The sequence below is a fragment of the Hippocampus zosterae genome, chromosome 2, assembly GCF_025434085.1.
Source record: "Hippocampus zosterae strain Florida chromosome 2, ASM2543408v3, whole genome shotgun sequence".
NCBI lineage: Eukaryota > Metazoa > Chordata > Actinopteri > Syngnathiformes > Syngnathidae > Hippocampus > Hippocampus zosterae.
The window spans coordinates 26,016,049-26,032,516 of NC_067452.1; the positions used below are offsets into that span (position 1 = coordinate 26,016,049).

The window sequence follows — 16,468 nt, forward strand, 5'->3', positions numbered from 1 at the left end:
CTTTCTTGTAATCAATCCAAGCTGTGCACAGGTTGGTACGTCGGGACCTGCAGTCTTGTGCGACTGTTCTGTCAACCAGGAGCTGATGTTTGGCTCCTTTGGTATCTCTACCAATGCCCTTCTGTGCTTCGCTCATGTATTGATCCATGTGTCCACTTATCTTAGCTGCAATGATGCCTGACATGAGCTTCCATGTTGTGGAGAGACAGGTTATTGGCCGATAGTTGGATGGGGCTGCACCCTTTGAGGGATCCTTCATGATCAGGATCGTTCGCCCTTTGGTTAGCCATTCTGGGTGAGTCCCATCCCTCAGCTCGGCGCTCATGGAGTGCTGTGAGTTTCTTTAGCCAGTAGGTGTGGACCAGTTCTTCATATCTGAGACTCTTTCCTGTATGTCTGCCACTGTTATGGTAACTGGGTTCTGTTCAGGGAGGTTGCTGTGCTCCTCTCTCAGGGTCACCAGCCATTGTGCACTGCTGTTATGTGCAACCTCCTTCTCCCATATACAGGTACCTTTCAGTTTCCAGTCTTGGTGGGTCAGCTCTGTTGTTAGGACCCTGCCACTGAGCGTACACTTTCGCAGGTTGTGTTGCGAACAGCCTGTTTATTCGTCTGGCCTCATTCTCTTTCGTGTACCGCTTTAGGCGACTGGACAAGGCTTGGAGCCTTTGTTTTGCAGATTCAAGTGCTTCATGTATGGTTATCTGGATGTACCTCTCGGGTATCGACCTTTTCAGCACACCTCTCTGGGCCTCCGTCAATTGACTCACATCTTTCCGAGCCGCCTTGATCTTAGCCTCCAACCGTCTTTTCCATGGTGGGTAACGTATCTCATGGCTTCCATGGTTGCTCTTATAGCCCAGAGTCTCCAGGATCACTGATGCTGAAGCGTATATCAGCTCATTGGTTTCTGTGATCGTTACGGTAGGGATTGCCCTCAGTGCTGCATTCACACTTTCTATGAGACTTTCAGATGGTACTTCACATAGCCGTTGTAATGGGTTTCTAGGTTGCCCAGCTTTCATTCTCGCCATGATCTTAGCTTTCAATTTTGTTTTTTTTTTTGTTTTCTTACATGCGTAGGGACGAGGGCTGCCGGATATGCAAACTTGTGGTGTCGCCACATTCAGAAGGAGAAGAGGACGACAGCGGCCAGTCCGATGATGCGAACAAGGGAGTAAAGCAGAGTGCTGTCACAACTTGAGATTGATAAAATAAAATCCTCATCTCACCCCTCGGGTGGTGTCCGTCCCTCATTCAGCTCGGGTCCTCTACCAGAGGCCAGGAAGCTTGAGGGTTCTGCGCAGTATCCTTGCTGTTCCCAGCACTGCACATTTCTGATATGTATATATATATATAATATTATATGTTGAGTCGGGTGTGTCTTAGCCTCCATGACAGAGGCTCCGTCGAAACCCTGGAGTTCGATGGAAACCAGGTTAAGAACCACTGAGTTAGGGTCATTGCTTTATTGTAGCTGTAGACAAACACATTTATGTTTGACATCGTCAAGATAAATACGAGAAAAGAGATCGACAGGTCAGCTAACTATAATCAAGTGTTATTTATTTCAGGGAACGTTGAAATAAATAATGAGTTATAATTAATGCAATAGCTGCATAACTAACCTATCAATACCACCAAATGGATGCTACCGTCCGTTGTAATGCTTTTCTAGGCTTTGACCGTAGCCTCTTTTGGGGTTTTTTTGGGAAGGGGGGGGGGGGGGGGGACAGGTAAAATGCATACTCCATAGGCTTCACGTCAGGAGATCAAAAATCCTACACTGATGAACTCCTTTGGTGTTTTGGAATTGTGTTTTGCAGCATTGCTCAACAATAAAGCATATTGGCTTAAGGCTGCTCAAAATTTTTTTTTTAAATTATGTGAAAAACAATTGTAAATAGCACTGCGACCGTATCCATATTTGTATTTGTATTGCACTTAAATGAACAGTGTTTGTTTTTTTTCTTCTTTCTATCCACAATTTGCTGCTGTAGACTGTAAATTTCCCCAGTGTGGGACAAATAAAGGATATCTTATCACAATCATTTTGGTTGCAGTTTTCTTTCAATAGACAGAAAAAATGTTTCTGTACTTCTGAATTCATCTTTCCACGGCCCAAAATGAGCTACAGCAATGAAGATTAGTAGTAGAAGGTTACAAAGGCAAGCCCTGGCAATACGTCCATTGACTGTCACAGATGTTTGTTTCTTTCTGTCACCAAAGTTTGGAATTTTCCATCACTATGTTAAAAGTTTATCTTCGTCTCAAAAATTCATGAGGCTCGTTCGTCTCTGTGATCTTCTGCTGTGGCCGCTGTACTTGAGTTCATAATGTCTTCTGCAAACAGTAGATTGTGAAACCTTCGCTCCTGCCCACTGGAATTTGTTGCTGATCTCACCAACATTTGTTTTTAAGATATCCTTTATTTGTCCCACACTGGGGAAATTTACAGCCTCCAGCAGCAAGAATTTGGGCCTTCTTTACAGCTCTCACAATGAAAAATCGCCAACTGATGCAGTTATCTTTCACCTAATTGTTCACAGTCTGTTAGTACACTTGTGGTTTCTTTCTTCTTCAAGACATTACCATAGTTTTATTGGTCACTGTGCAAGGCTCTGATTGATTTTCAATTTGTCAGCCACACAATTGCTATTAGGAACCCCTGGATAGATTCCTAGTTTTAACGTTGGGAACAACTAGACCAAAGCCTGAGCTGAGTGTAGACATTCATCCATCTGGGAATCAAAACATACATTTCAATGCTTTTGCAAGCATCTTTTTTTGGGGTGGATTAAAAAAAAGACCTACCATTTCAGTTGTGAATCAGATCCACATCTAAATACCTGGAAATAAACCCCGGAATTTGGATCTCTTGTCTCGCGTATTTATCTTTTCATCTCAGTTTCAAATGAGCAATCTACGGAAAGAATAAAAGAGTTGACCTCACTGTTCCAAAACATTTGGAGGGAAGTGTATATGCATGCACACACATGCACACAGCAGGATGAGCAAATCCATCTTGTGACATCACTTAATCCTCTAGCCAAAAATAACAGAGGTTCGAACTGTGTGTGACCCCTACAGGAGCAGGGTGGTGCGTGCTGGCCGTGCTCATGCTTCCATCACATGGTGTCAACCACATCGGACCTTTCTCGTAATTGTCAAGACATTTTGATCTCCATCGTCAACATAAGGGAAAACAAAGGTTGTGCAGAACCCACATGGCGGGGGGGGGGGGGGGGTGACTCTTGAGGATTCAAATATACATACAAGTGTTGCAGTGGTTCTCAAACTTTTTACACTAGGTACCGCCTCAAAAAATATATGTTAAGTATCACCATAATGACCAACTTTTAATACAATAGCATAGTAGGCTTACGTGTTCATCAAAGCAACATTAAGGACGGTAGGAACATGGACACTGCTTCATTATAGGAAAGTAAAAAAAAAAAAAAGAAGTTCGTGTTTTTATACGATCTGGCAGATTTTACACCTATTGCATATGCTTTTGGAACTTATCTCACGCAAAATGGGGGTACAGTTTAAACAGAGTGATTAGAAAAAAGCCACGTGTCAGGAAATGTATCATAATATGATAAGCAGGTATGTCGGAGTGATGGTTACGAAAACCGAAGCACGAATAAGTGCTGTGCAATGTGTGTGTGGGCGACAGAATATGCCAGGAAACGTCGATTTCACCAAGACACATCTGCAGCAGGTTTACACAAGAATGGTGCAACAATTTTTTTTTAAAGGTAAACACAGATGATGACACTTTGTCAGCTGACTGAAAATTATGCTTTACAAACTGGATGAACTGTGTTCAGGCAGCCAAAGTAGTGACCACCCTGAAATTGTACTGGCTGGCCGTCTGGCAAACACAGATGTTCCCAAGGTGAAAGTGTTTATGTATTTCACAGTATCTTTTTGATTTTGATTGGCATATACGGTGTGTCCGACCAAACAGTATTACTCTATCTGTCAACTGTGCATAAAATGAAGACCAAACACCCTGATGGTCAGTTTGCAAATTCCTCAACTTTCTAGATATCAAAAGCAGAGGGCACAGCAGGTGTCCTGCCCGTTACACATTCTTCACAACAGTCAACCATGCATATAAAGAAAAGGTGCACCTTTGGTAATGTTTGTTCGGTGCAAATAAAACACAGAATTCATAACTTACTAACTATGCAAGAGCATTGAAATATGTGTAAATATGAGTACGAAGGATTCTCAACTAAGTAAATGGCCATTATTGACACGACATCTCATGTGTGTGTGAGAGTGTTGACAGTACATACTGTAGGCTGTTGACTGGTGTGTGTCGCTTTGCGGGGTGGTATCGGGTGCGTAGAGGAAGCGCTCGTTGCACATGTTGCCTTCACAGCAGCAGAAGAAAACGTCGGGATTCTCCTTCCTCTCCACACACTCATTGCTGCAGGGAGGAAATGAGACATTAGAACATGTAAACTGGGGATGCATTTTTTTTTTTGTGGTCGGTACTGATAAATTCCTGTTAAGTCTGATTCTGATAACTTTTCATCCATCTATCCATTTTCCGAACCGCTTTATCCTCACTCGGGTCGCGGGGGGTGCTGGAGCCTATCCCAGCTGTCTGGCGTAGGGACACCCTGAATTGGTTGCCACCCAATCGCAGGGCACACAGAGACGAACAACCATCCATGCCCACACCCACACCAGGGACAATTTAGAGTGTACAATCAGCCTGCCATGCATGTTTTTTTGAATGTGGGAGAAAACCGGAGTACCCGGAGAAAACCCACGCAGACCCAGGGAGAACATTCAAACTCCACACAGGGAGGCCGGAGCTGGAATCAAACCCGGTACCTCTGCACTATGAAGCCGACGTGCTAACCACTGGACTACCGGGCCGCCTTCTGATAACTTTTCTTTTTCTAAATTTTAAGTTATGTGTAATTTGTGCACACCTGAATGAAAGAAATACTTAAAGATCTCCCATAACTAAATATGAAAACTTTATTGTAACAAAAAATAAAACACAGATCTGTTTATAGAATTGCCTGTTTATAATTTTTTCAAAGAAAAAACGTTACTTATCAAATAAACTCTAGCCGTAGTTCTGTGCATAGTAAAAAGATAGTGAATGAATGTCAAATAGCGTGTGTACCCAAATGAGTACAGACTTATGACTGAAGACGTGCGTGAAATAAATTGTACAACAGCATAGACCAGCTAGATGTTCTTTTAGTTTACCAAAATAACTACTCCATGTCCATCTGCTGGGTTTACATGGGAGATACAATTTCTATTATCGGCACAATAATTATTGTGAATTCCTAATGTACAGAATGGCCAAACAATTCTGGACGGTTCTGGAAGTTGGACTAGTTACCGGTATATTAGTTTCCAGTGAAAGTTGGCTGCCCTGTGTCAACAATACTTTACAAACAGAGTTGCTATGCTCAGCATTTTACCTTTTTACAGATGACTTGAGTTGGATTAAAGGTGTTAATAGTTCAAACACAACTGATACAAGCATGTGCAACTGTTGCAATGACTACATGCCTGTGTGTAATACTCATCAGAAATGGATTGTTCATAATATAAGCATGTGCCAGACACTCATACTGACAGGATATATTCAAGCACACCTTTCATTTTGTAGTATGTTGAACAAAATCCTTATTTTGTGTCTGAGATATTCTGGCCATGTTCATATAACCGCCTTCCTAGAATACAATCACAGCATAGGGCATTTTCCCCCCCACACAGAAAATACAAGAACTGAACCAAATATTAAGTCGTGCTAATTTCATTGAAAGTGAATAATTGTATGATCTGTTCCACTGAGACTGTCGGCAACTTTAGCAGATGTGGACAGTATCATGAGATGATTAAGGCAAAAATAAATAAATAAATAACCTTTGCAAGGTTACAACACATGGTCACAGTGTTTTGCCGTTACAAATTTTCGTGTATGTGTGTTAAAATTGAAAAGTAAAAACTGCAATAATCAAGTTGAATGTGTCGTAATCACAGATTAGGGGGATGAGTGTTTTTAAGTGTTGTCATTGAGTGGGGCACAAGAAAGAGGAGGCAGGGCGGGGGGGGGGGGGGGTGCTCAAGATCGCAACATCAATTGTGCATGAAATTAGGCATTAAAAAAAAAACACTAAAATATCCTGGCGGGAGAGACGTACAGTGTGTCACGTAGGCTGCAGCATGGCATGCATTCCCTAGAATGAGTACGCCCTTAGACATGCAAACACACTTGCCATTTCCTTGCCTCCAAACAATACAGAACACTCCGAAAATAAATTTGAATGAGTTCCAGTATTCCCACTCTGTCTTTCACACTCTCATAGCCATCAGATAAGACAGAAGTGGCAGCCGCCCTAGACTTGCTGTGAACTCTCGAGGGAGGCCAAGCGGCGCCGTCTCAGCCAGGGTTCCAAATCTATATTGACCGCAAATTCAGGAAACAGTGAGTGATGTTGGACTAAAGAACAATCTATTGGATATCAGCGCGATGAATATCATTTTACTCTCCTGGCTGAACCTATTTCTAGACGGCAACGTCATAGCACTTTGCGTCATTTAAAACTTTTTTGGGGGGTGGGGAGCGTGGGGGGGGGGGGGTGATAAAAGAGAGAACTCCTGTATAGTTATTGTTTTCATGAATGGGTCTTTTCAAGTCTGAGCAAACTGATCTAATATAGATTTTCGTACAGCTGCCTTCTTTTAATTCCCCGAAGCGTACCTGTCATAGCAGTTGATGTCGTCCAACCAGCAGCCCTGCTTGACTACCTCCACTGTGCCAGAAATATTCTTCCACGTGGCAAAGCAGTGCCGCCTTTTGTCCTTATCGCCATAGCACGGTTCAATGCCGCTGCGGTTGGTACGTTCCTTTTCCCAGCTGGAGTTGTAGTAGCTGCACTCCTGCGTCTCGGAGCGTCCCAGGATTGCGCCTGGTAAGAATAAAGACAACAAAAGTGCAAATCTTGTTACTCTCATTTTCACAAAACTACATTGTTTTTCACGTTTCTTGCTTGGCTAAAAGCCTTCAAATTGGGGACATGAATTGATGCTATTTCATGATTTCAGGCATATTTTAAAGTTTATGAAAGGAAAATGCCAGTTTTAAATTGTGATGCAATCCCCTGAACATATCCATGTATCCACGTATCAAGTAGAATATTTCTACTATCATGAAACCACATTTTTTGTTTGTATTTGGATTTAAAAAGTTAGTGTGAAAAATTTGCATTTTGCTTGCTTAACAACATGATACTGGTAAATAAATTTCATTCAAGCTGTCAGGTGGGGGGGTTCAGACAGTGTGTGCGCATGCTTGACAAATGTGCTGTCGGTAAGCAGATAATTTAATATAGTTTCTGTGCATTAATTATCCAAGCCAATCCATCAGCTTATTTGTCAATTGCGTGCTCATTGTTAATTTTGATGTTTGAGATCTGGTTAACTCAATGGACTTGTTTTAAAATTGAAAACAGAATCGGTAAAGGCTAAACCATGGACACATAAAACAACTAAATTGAACACCACTTGTACCGTTTTCTGTTTTCAAAATGCCAATTTCTTTTGTTTGCAATATTTTGTACGAGGCCTAACATTTCATTATGATTTGAGATTTGAACAATACTATCACACTTCACTTATTTGATCTCTATTTATTTGAACAATGTATCTTCTCTCCCAGAGTACACAATTAACATTTTCAGATATGGCAGGTCTGCCTCCCCCAGCAGCAAGGTGGCCAAGCAGTGGTGGCAGCAGGGCGGACATAAGGCAAGGAAATCAATCCTTAGGCCAGAAGTAGCAGCTCAGAGTCCTGAAAAGCAGATAATGTCAGAGCTGATTGAGCAAGGACATACGATAGGATGTCCCCCCACGAGCAGGTATACAATCATTGAATGAGAAAATCCTGTTTGCCTCATGTCAATGAGAAATGTCCAAGTGGAGAAGCTACACCACGAAGGAGAAAGCTGTGTCGTGCCTGTTCATCTTCAAGTGTGATTAATAAAATGGCTGATGGTGTGAGCATGAATTGTGCAAACTGGGAAGGTCAGCTGCAGCATCGTGAGGCTTGCTTCTGAACAAGTCAGACCGAGTGACTAAACTGCTTTTGAGAGCTTCGTTTCATGTGTTTCTTTAAAAAACAGTCTTTGTTCTGCATCAATCTGAATAGTCATGCACAGTCCCCAAAATAAAAAGGTGCAATGGCTCAAAGCCGTGGAGTCAAATTGACCAATAGGTGCCATTCATTCCTCCAAATATAAGATTTAATTAGGTGAACTGTGACCTAGCTAGCTGCAACTTTGAGCAGGGGAACAATTAAACACCAAAGCCACTACTTAACTCACAGTAGGCAGCTTAAAAAGATGTGAGCTAGTGAGCTACATAAAAACAGTAAGATATCCTTTATTTGTCCCACTGGGGAAACCTGAACATTTTGACGTGCCAATTGTTGAAGATCATATGAACACTATATTTATACATTTCAGAACCAAATAGACTCAAATTTAAATGTTGTTGTTGTATCACCAGCTATCACGTCATGGCCTAATTCTGAACATGTTTGCTGCTCTTTCACTGGTCTCTGTCTCTTTTTATACAGTAGCAAGCCTATTTTTGTGTAGGGTGGGAGGGTGTTACACCTCTACAAATGCAGTCATCTTTCCTGATTAGATCACACCAATTTAAAAATAAGAGCAGTGTAAAAACAAAAAAAAAACATCCAAATGAAAACCAGCCTAAAATATAGTCACTATTTGATTATTATGTGAAAACTAGTGATGGGAATCTCTTGCCACAACACAATTCAATTGTAATTCAGAGGGCTAAAATTCAGTTTTTGATAAACACAGCTTCTGGAATCGAAGCAGATTTCCATAGAAATGTCTTTACTACGCCCCCTACTACCTCCCACCTTACTGTATGACTACTAGCTACTTTTAAAACAGAACAGTATTTAGAAGAATCCTTGTTTCCATTATGTTCATAAATGACAGCTTCACTTAGTCTCTTAAAAAAAAAATAAAGGAAAAAAATGCTACATGAGTTAGCAAAAAGGCATATATGTTGCTCGCAACACACAAATAATGCATTCCATGCATTGAAAATTAGAAAGGACTGACATGGATACAGTTCAGTTCAAAGTTCGAAAAAGTACTTTCAGCCATGCATGTGATTTAATAAAATAATATAATAAAACCTGTCACAAGAGGCCAACTTAGTATCGGTGAATGTATCAGCCACTATTGTGAGTTCTCGATACATTGAATTAGGGCCTGATCGCTTATTGGTACTTGCCCATCCCGATTTGTATAATTACATTGCAATATATTTGTGTTTATATTTGTTATTTTAGAAAATAAAATATGCATACACCGAGAGTGATTCCCCATCCCGCCCATGCATTCTAAAGTAGTTGAACAACTCCATCCTTGAGATCTAATGGTTTGCCTCCAGGATTGCGGGTTTTTGGTGATGACAACATGTGTTCTTAGGATTTTGATCAGAAACGACTCAGCACAACATGTGACTGACTATTTGGCCCGACCACTGCTTTGTTAGGAAATGCACTCCACCATAAATGAAACTTCTTTCAAACTGTAAAGTGTCAAGACCCAGCGGCTGAGGGAGGGGTGGTCTACGGAGCTCTTGGCCTCTTAGCTTCAGCAGCCACAACAACTTTCACCGGGAAGCCATTTGACAACTCTCCCACGGAACACAATTAAAAAATGTTTTCCTGTGCACAAATGAGCATATGCTTTTAGAGCAAATATCCTGTTCTTAGAGACACATTCAGGTTCTGAGTGCTGTGGCTTGGTTGGCTTCAAGATTACAAACAAAATAAATAAATAAATAAATTAGTTTAACATATCTAGAGTGAATAGGTTATTTAAAGAGATGTATTGATCCATCTTATGATCAGATCGGGGGCCGATTACCTATTCCTGACATTGTGAAGCATTGGTCCGGATAGCAGACACGTTAGCACTAGAAGATTATTACCTAAAGCACCACAATGACAAGATATTAATGCTGCTACCTCCCTCGCAGAACAAGGAGATTGGTGGACAAAACATCTGAGCTCAACACTTGAATGTAGCATCTGGCTGAGCTTTTTTAGGCCACGTCGAGATGTCTGACAACCACAGTTATCAGGCCGAGACAGCGCAACATTAGTACACAATAATTCACTCATCAGCACTAACTTTACAGTAACCACACTAATAACTGTTCCTTGAAGGAGATCAGATGGGGTTGTGACATGGCAGCGGTGAGTGGCTGGGTGGGCTAGCTGGTTACAAAGGCTGCACTCTTTCCACGGCCATGGTGAGAGGGGGCATTAAAAAGCACCATACTCAGCGACTGAATTCAATCCCTTTAATCCCCGCTGGTATGCCGCAGCGGCAAATGCCCATTGCTCTGAGCTTTAATAAGCGCTGATGGGGAGGACACTGGACAGGTCATGGGAGCGCCGGGGTCCCTTAACATGAACTGCAGCGGTTTGGTGAGGGAGCACCATAGCCCTGTGTTACTTGTGCGGCATGTGTTGCAAATAGCCACCACGTTCCAAACATTCCTTTCAAGATGCGCCTTTCAAAATGCCTTGTTATCTCCATGAGTACAGGAGAAGGACCTGCATAGACAGCAAACCCCCCCCCCCCCCCCTTAAATTTTTTGGATTCATTTGAAGGGTGTGTTAAGTGCCATTTGGGGTTAAAGCTGAAGTGTATATTGAATTTGCAGTAATGTTGCTGTATCATCTGCCTGCAGCACAGGTCATTTGTCATCATCAAACAGCCAATGAGTAAAGAGGGAAGCAGGTGGGAGGGAGGCGCAACACGGAAGCCATCGGACACACTATTTATACCCGTGTGTGTGTCTATGTGAGATGATTTAGCTTCCAGTTCAGCAAGAGTTCCCTCCCATCTGCTTTCAAGCGACTTAATGGGGAGAGTCAACCCAAACATTTTCTTTATAAGACAAAGTTCTATGCAGTGTAAACCAGGCTTTCAGATTAATATTGCGGTTGTGGAATATGAATTCATCAGTAAAACCCATCCGTGTTTGTCCATCTCAGGTGGCGGCCATTTTGCCACTCGTTGTGACAGAAAATGACATCACAGTTGCTGAGAACTCGGGTAACGATCAATCGTGGAATTGAACCCGGTACCTCTGCACTGTGAAGCCGACGTGCTAACCACTGGACAACCGGGCCGCCCCCCATCGTCAATATTTATCTATTTTTTTCATGTTTTATCTCAATAAAACTGGATTCTAACAGCTACCACTTTTGTTTTTACTCAGCCTGTCTTAATATTTAGTGTTCAATCATGACACACACGAGTTCAGGGGTCGGGAACCTATGAGGCTCGCGAGCCATATGTGGCTCTTTTGATGATTGCAGATAAAACTAAATATTCTCGCTTGTTTAATCCATCCATTGATTTTTTTCCTACTCATTTCCTGTTTAGGGCTGCAGTTGGCTCCATGAGCAATTTTGATTGGATAATACTGGCCTACGTTGCCATTGCTGCGGAAACAGGTAAACACTCCCTTTTGAATCAGCCCACTTGGTCATTGGAAAAAAAGATGAAGAGTATGATATACTTCGGGACGAATGGAATGAAGGAAGGATTAAATTTTGTGGAGGGAATTGGTTCTGGCATGTGTCTAATTTGCAATGACAAAATACCATCAGTAAAACGGTCGAATGTAAAGCGGCACTTTGACACGCGCCATGCTACTTTCGCATCAAAATACTCTGCGAGAGAGAGCGGAAAGGAACCGTGCAAGCTACTGAGCAGGGTGCAAACTTGCTAGCAGCAACTCCAAGGATGGACCGGGCAAACTGACTATAATTTTGTTTGTTTTGCTTTATTTTTAGCAATCGCGAGGAACGGAAAAGCATTCACATTAATGGTGAGTATTATCACAAAATTATTTAAAAGAACACATCAGTTTAAAGGCTTATTAAACTGACATTTTCTTGAATTCACGTTTAAAATACAGTTTATATATATATATATATATATATATATGGCTATCACTGAAATACATTTTCAAATATTTTGCTGATATGGCTCTCTTAGTTAAAAAGGTTGCCAACCTCTGCACTAGTTATAAGGTACAAAATAAAACTGGACCAAAAGGTCACTATTTTTAATTGCGATCATATTGCATATGCCAGATCTGGTAATAAAAATGCAGAGAATAACCTTAAACTATCTGCAACATTTATGGTTGTGTTTATCAAACCCTATCAGTTACTGATAACGACGAAGGGCAGCACTTGAAAAAAAGAGGGTCTGGCTGCAGACCCCCCTTTTCCTGACCTTCCTCCTCACATCTTTGCAGACCTCAATGTCTCCTGTCAGCCTGGGAATATGTTGAGTAATTTCAAAATCAAATTGCTTTCCATTTCCGGTTTCAGCGTTTAAATAAAAAGCATGTCAACGTCAGATTTTGTACAATAAAGGTTAATTAGCAAAAGAAATATAAAGTCTACTATACCATTGTGTAAAAATAACCATGTACCAACAAGAACAATACAGGTCTTCTCTCTTTGCCACTTAAGTGGTTTAACATTTTGGCCATCAGATTACGGTATATCATTTAAAACAACATAACAGAAAAACGCAAATGTGCCTTTTTTCAGATGAATCGTTAAACAGAATGCAGACTGTTTTTGCAACCTAAAATTGTGAATGAAGGGGCTGATTTGTGACTTTACCGAAAAAAGAAAGCGTTTAAATTCAGCACCATATCTTCCAAGTGGAAAAAAAAGTGCTTTCTTTCAAACAGCAATAAAGCACAATTGGAAAAATGCTAAACGTGCCAATTCACACTTTAACGTATGGTAGTAGAGATTTCCTCATTTACATTTTATGCGTCCTGAGCTCATCTTCTCCCATGATTATGCATCTACGCAATAAAAAAAAAAACGTCCTGACAGCCGGATTTTAGATATAATCACGTAGCTATGACATTTCTCAATGCTGATTTACAACAGTAACAGACAGTGCTTATTCATGAGTATTTTGCTGAACACCCTCAATAAAAGGACAAGCTATTTCAACTGTTACCCAGACCCAAAACCAAAGAATTTCATATGCTTAGGAGGAAAAAAAACACTTAAGTTCTGTGAAGATGACCATGAATAATCAATAAAGCTGAGCTTCAGCCCGTGCACATTCAATGCTTAAGTTAACCTGCAAAAGAACACAAAGAAGGTGCAGTGTGAATAAAACTCTCCAAGCACTCCCCGACCACATCAAAGCCACATGCAAGTACTGTAAAGCAGCATTAATTACAGCAACAAGCTTCTACTCTTGGCAACCAATAAATTGGCAGGTGTAGATGAAGCTAACACGTGTTTGTACATAGGTAAGGAGATGCAACGCATTTTCTCTCTTTCTCCTCACCTCTCCCTCTCCTTCTCTCTCTCTATAAACCCTGAACCGAAGAATTTCAAGACACCCTCCAACACTAAAACAGAGGGAAAAAAAACAGTCTCTCTCTCTCTCCCTCTCCATATATGTATATATATATACACGCCCACCTTTCACTGATTGGCCGACTTCTTTGCCGCATACCTGTCCACAGTCACTTCCGCCTTTTCTCTATATAAACAGCGCGTCGGCTGTCAGTCAGGTTTTGGAACTCAGCGCATACACAAGACGCTCCGCATCATAAGACGTCCTGTCCATTTTGGAGAAAATTTAAGACTTTTAATGGTGCCTTATAGTCGTGAAAATACGGTACATGTATATATATTTTTTGGAAGTCCGCAAACGAGAAGCAGTGAAAGTCAGCAAAACAAGAGTGAGTCACATAGAGCAACATATACAGTACATGTGGGGAGAGGGGGCGCTGAGAAGATGTAAAGCCATGTTGATAAGCCATGTCGATTGGCTGTGCATCTTCTTTCTGTTTTATCAAGGTGGGTTACTCTTTGATCTTTAATCAGTGCTTAAGTGTTTTTTACTATACTGCTAGTGTGTGCGTGCGAGAGAGGTGAGAGAGAGAGAGAAGGCTTATCAGAACAAAAGCAGGTCTCTTCCATTCTTAATTGTCTAATCATCCTTAATTGAAAAATCATAAACACCTCTGCTGCAGCAATAGGATCGTAGCTAACCTGTGCGTGTGTGTTCGTTAGCTCTGCTCAAGCGCAAAGGCCCATGTGGAGCATTTTTTTAAATGTATATGTTAATTGTCGCTACTTCGCTGATTTTCGTTCATCGGGTGGTTTTGGTGCCCATTAACCACGATAAACACCTGCATGTTGATAAACACTGCACCTGATTTGCAAACCTTTGCCCAGATTGATTGATTTTTAATGCTGAAAAGTACGGCTGTCGCTATCAATAATTTTTAGAATCAAATTCATGATCTCATCGATTAATCCAATAATCGGATCACATTTTATTTTGCATTCAAGTGTATTACGACCCCCCCCCCCACCCATGACTGTTTCATGACCAATTACTGATGTTTATTTGGAATTCTTTTGTGATGAAAAAGGGCAACGAAAAAAAAATTCTGCAATATCAAAGAAGGACTCATGTATTCACCAACCTTTTGAAATGGGTCCAGTTTCTGGTACAGTCATTCATCATTCATTCATTCATCTTCCGAGCCGCTTGATCCTCACTAGGGTCGCAGGGGGTGCTGGAGCCTATCCCAGCCGTCTTCGGGCAGTAGGCGGGGAACACCCTGAATCGGTTGCCAGCCAATCACAGGGCACACAAAGACGAACAACCATGCGCGCTCACATTCACACCTAGGGACAATTTAGAGTGTACAATCAGCCTGCCACACATGTTTTTGGAATGTGGGAGGAAACCGGAGCACCCGGAGAAAACCCACGCAGGCCCGGGGAGAACATGCAAACTCCACACAAGAAGGCCGGAGCTGGAATCGAACCCGGTACCTCTGCACTGTGAAGCCGACGTGCTAACCACTGGACTACCGGGCCACCTCTGGTACAGTCATTGTTTTTCAAAATAAAATCGGATGTTTAAAAATATTTTATTTTGATTAAACCCAAAATATAATCAGTCTGCTTTCATGGAAGACTACAGAAACCAGAGAGGCTGACAACAGAGGATTTTGGAAAATTGTTATTCTATTTGGTTGGTCCAAATCAATTATTCAATTATTAAAATAGTTGGCGATGAATTTGATAATCCGATTACCTCTTGGTTAATCGATTCATTTTAACACCTCTGATTACAAGTTTTATTTGAATACAAAAAGTATTGTTTAAATAACCTAATATGTTCTTTCACATTAGAAATTGTAAATAGAAGAAACCAAAAATTTGCACGCATGCAAGACCCCACAAAATTTGGGAATCAGTTGGTGGGTTATACAGTCAAAACAATGAAAACGTGTCCAAAACAGAGCCAAAAGTACTTGATATACTTGTTTTTTAATATAAACACTATATTATTAATTAGGTCTGTGCACTTATCGGCAGTGCTTTGAATGGGGATTCAATAGGTGTGGTATGTTGTCCAATCTTGTATGTTGTGTGGGTTGTCACTTGAATAGGGAGCTCAATATGTGTGAAGGTGCTATGTGGGGTATCGCAAGCATCGAGTGGAGACAAACTGGTTCCTTCAAGCGATATATCCGGAAGTGGATGTGCACGTATTTGAATAGTTGGTAAGCCAGCTAATGAGCAAATCTGGATTTTGGGTGCTAGTCCGAGCCCTATTACTGATAAAATTAAAGAGCTGACGTTGCAAATTACAAAACCAGACAAAAATTCACATTCTTGACAAGTTTTATTACAATTGCAATGCCATAGCTAAAGTCAGTCTTTAAAAAAAGTAATAAGGTGGACAAAAGGCTACAATAAAGCCAAACAGTTAATCCAATATGCATGTTTATAAAATGTGAGAAGGCAGAGTAGTCGGAGAAAACACCCACAAATACGGCGAAAACTGCCCACTGGAATGTCAGACCCAAAATTGGAAACCCAAACCTGCTAAGAGACCAATTTCCTAACCACACCATTCGGACTGGTATTGTCAAGTCAAGTCAAGTCAACAGTATTTATAGAGTACTTTCAAACAGCCATCGCTGCATACAAAGTGCTGTACATGGAGCGATTTAACATACACAATAAACAGTAAGACGAATCAGTAATAAAGGTGGTAGAAAGCACCAAGCAGTAAAATCAAGAACAAATCTAAGTCATGCTGAGTCGAACGCCAAAGAATACAAGTGAGTTTTGAGGAGGGCTTTAAAGATGGGCAGCGAGGAGGCTTGCCGAATGTTCAGTGGGAGGTCATTCCAGAGAGAGGGACCAGCGACAGAAAAGGCTTGATCCCCTCTGAGCCTCAGTTTAGTTCTTGGTACTTCTAACAAAGACTGGTCCACAGACCTGAGGCGACGGGCAGGTGTGTAGGGGCGGATGAGCTCAGAGATGTAATGTAGCGCG

The 16,468-nt window shown here is 41.3% G+C and overlaps 2 protein-coding genes across 3 annotated transcripts in view; both read right to left on the bottom strand.

Annotated features, from left to right (window-relative positions):
- LOC127595900 (activin receptor type-2A-like) overlaps positions 1-16,468 on the bottom strand; it is a 42,835-nt gene that overhangs the window by 20,142 nt on the left and 6,225 nt on the right. For both annotated transcript variants that reach the window (XM_052057881.1, XM_052057880.1), the window contains exons 2-3: positions 6,749-6,956; positions 4,308-4,441 (exon numbers count right to left, since the gene is read on the bottom strand). In XM_052057881.1, coding sequence (XP_051913841.1) covers positions 4,308-4,441; positions 6,749-6,956 — 342 coding nt within the window. The remainder of the gene's footprint in view (positions 1-4,307; positions 4,442-6,748; positions 6,957-16,468) is intronic.
- The window catches only part of LOC127595911 (uncharacterized), a 249,950-nt gene that overhangs the window by 1,796 nt on the left and 231,686 nt on the right, over positions 1-16,468 (bottom strand). The gene's annotated exons all lie outside the window — the stretch shown is intronic.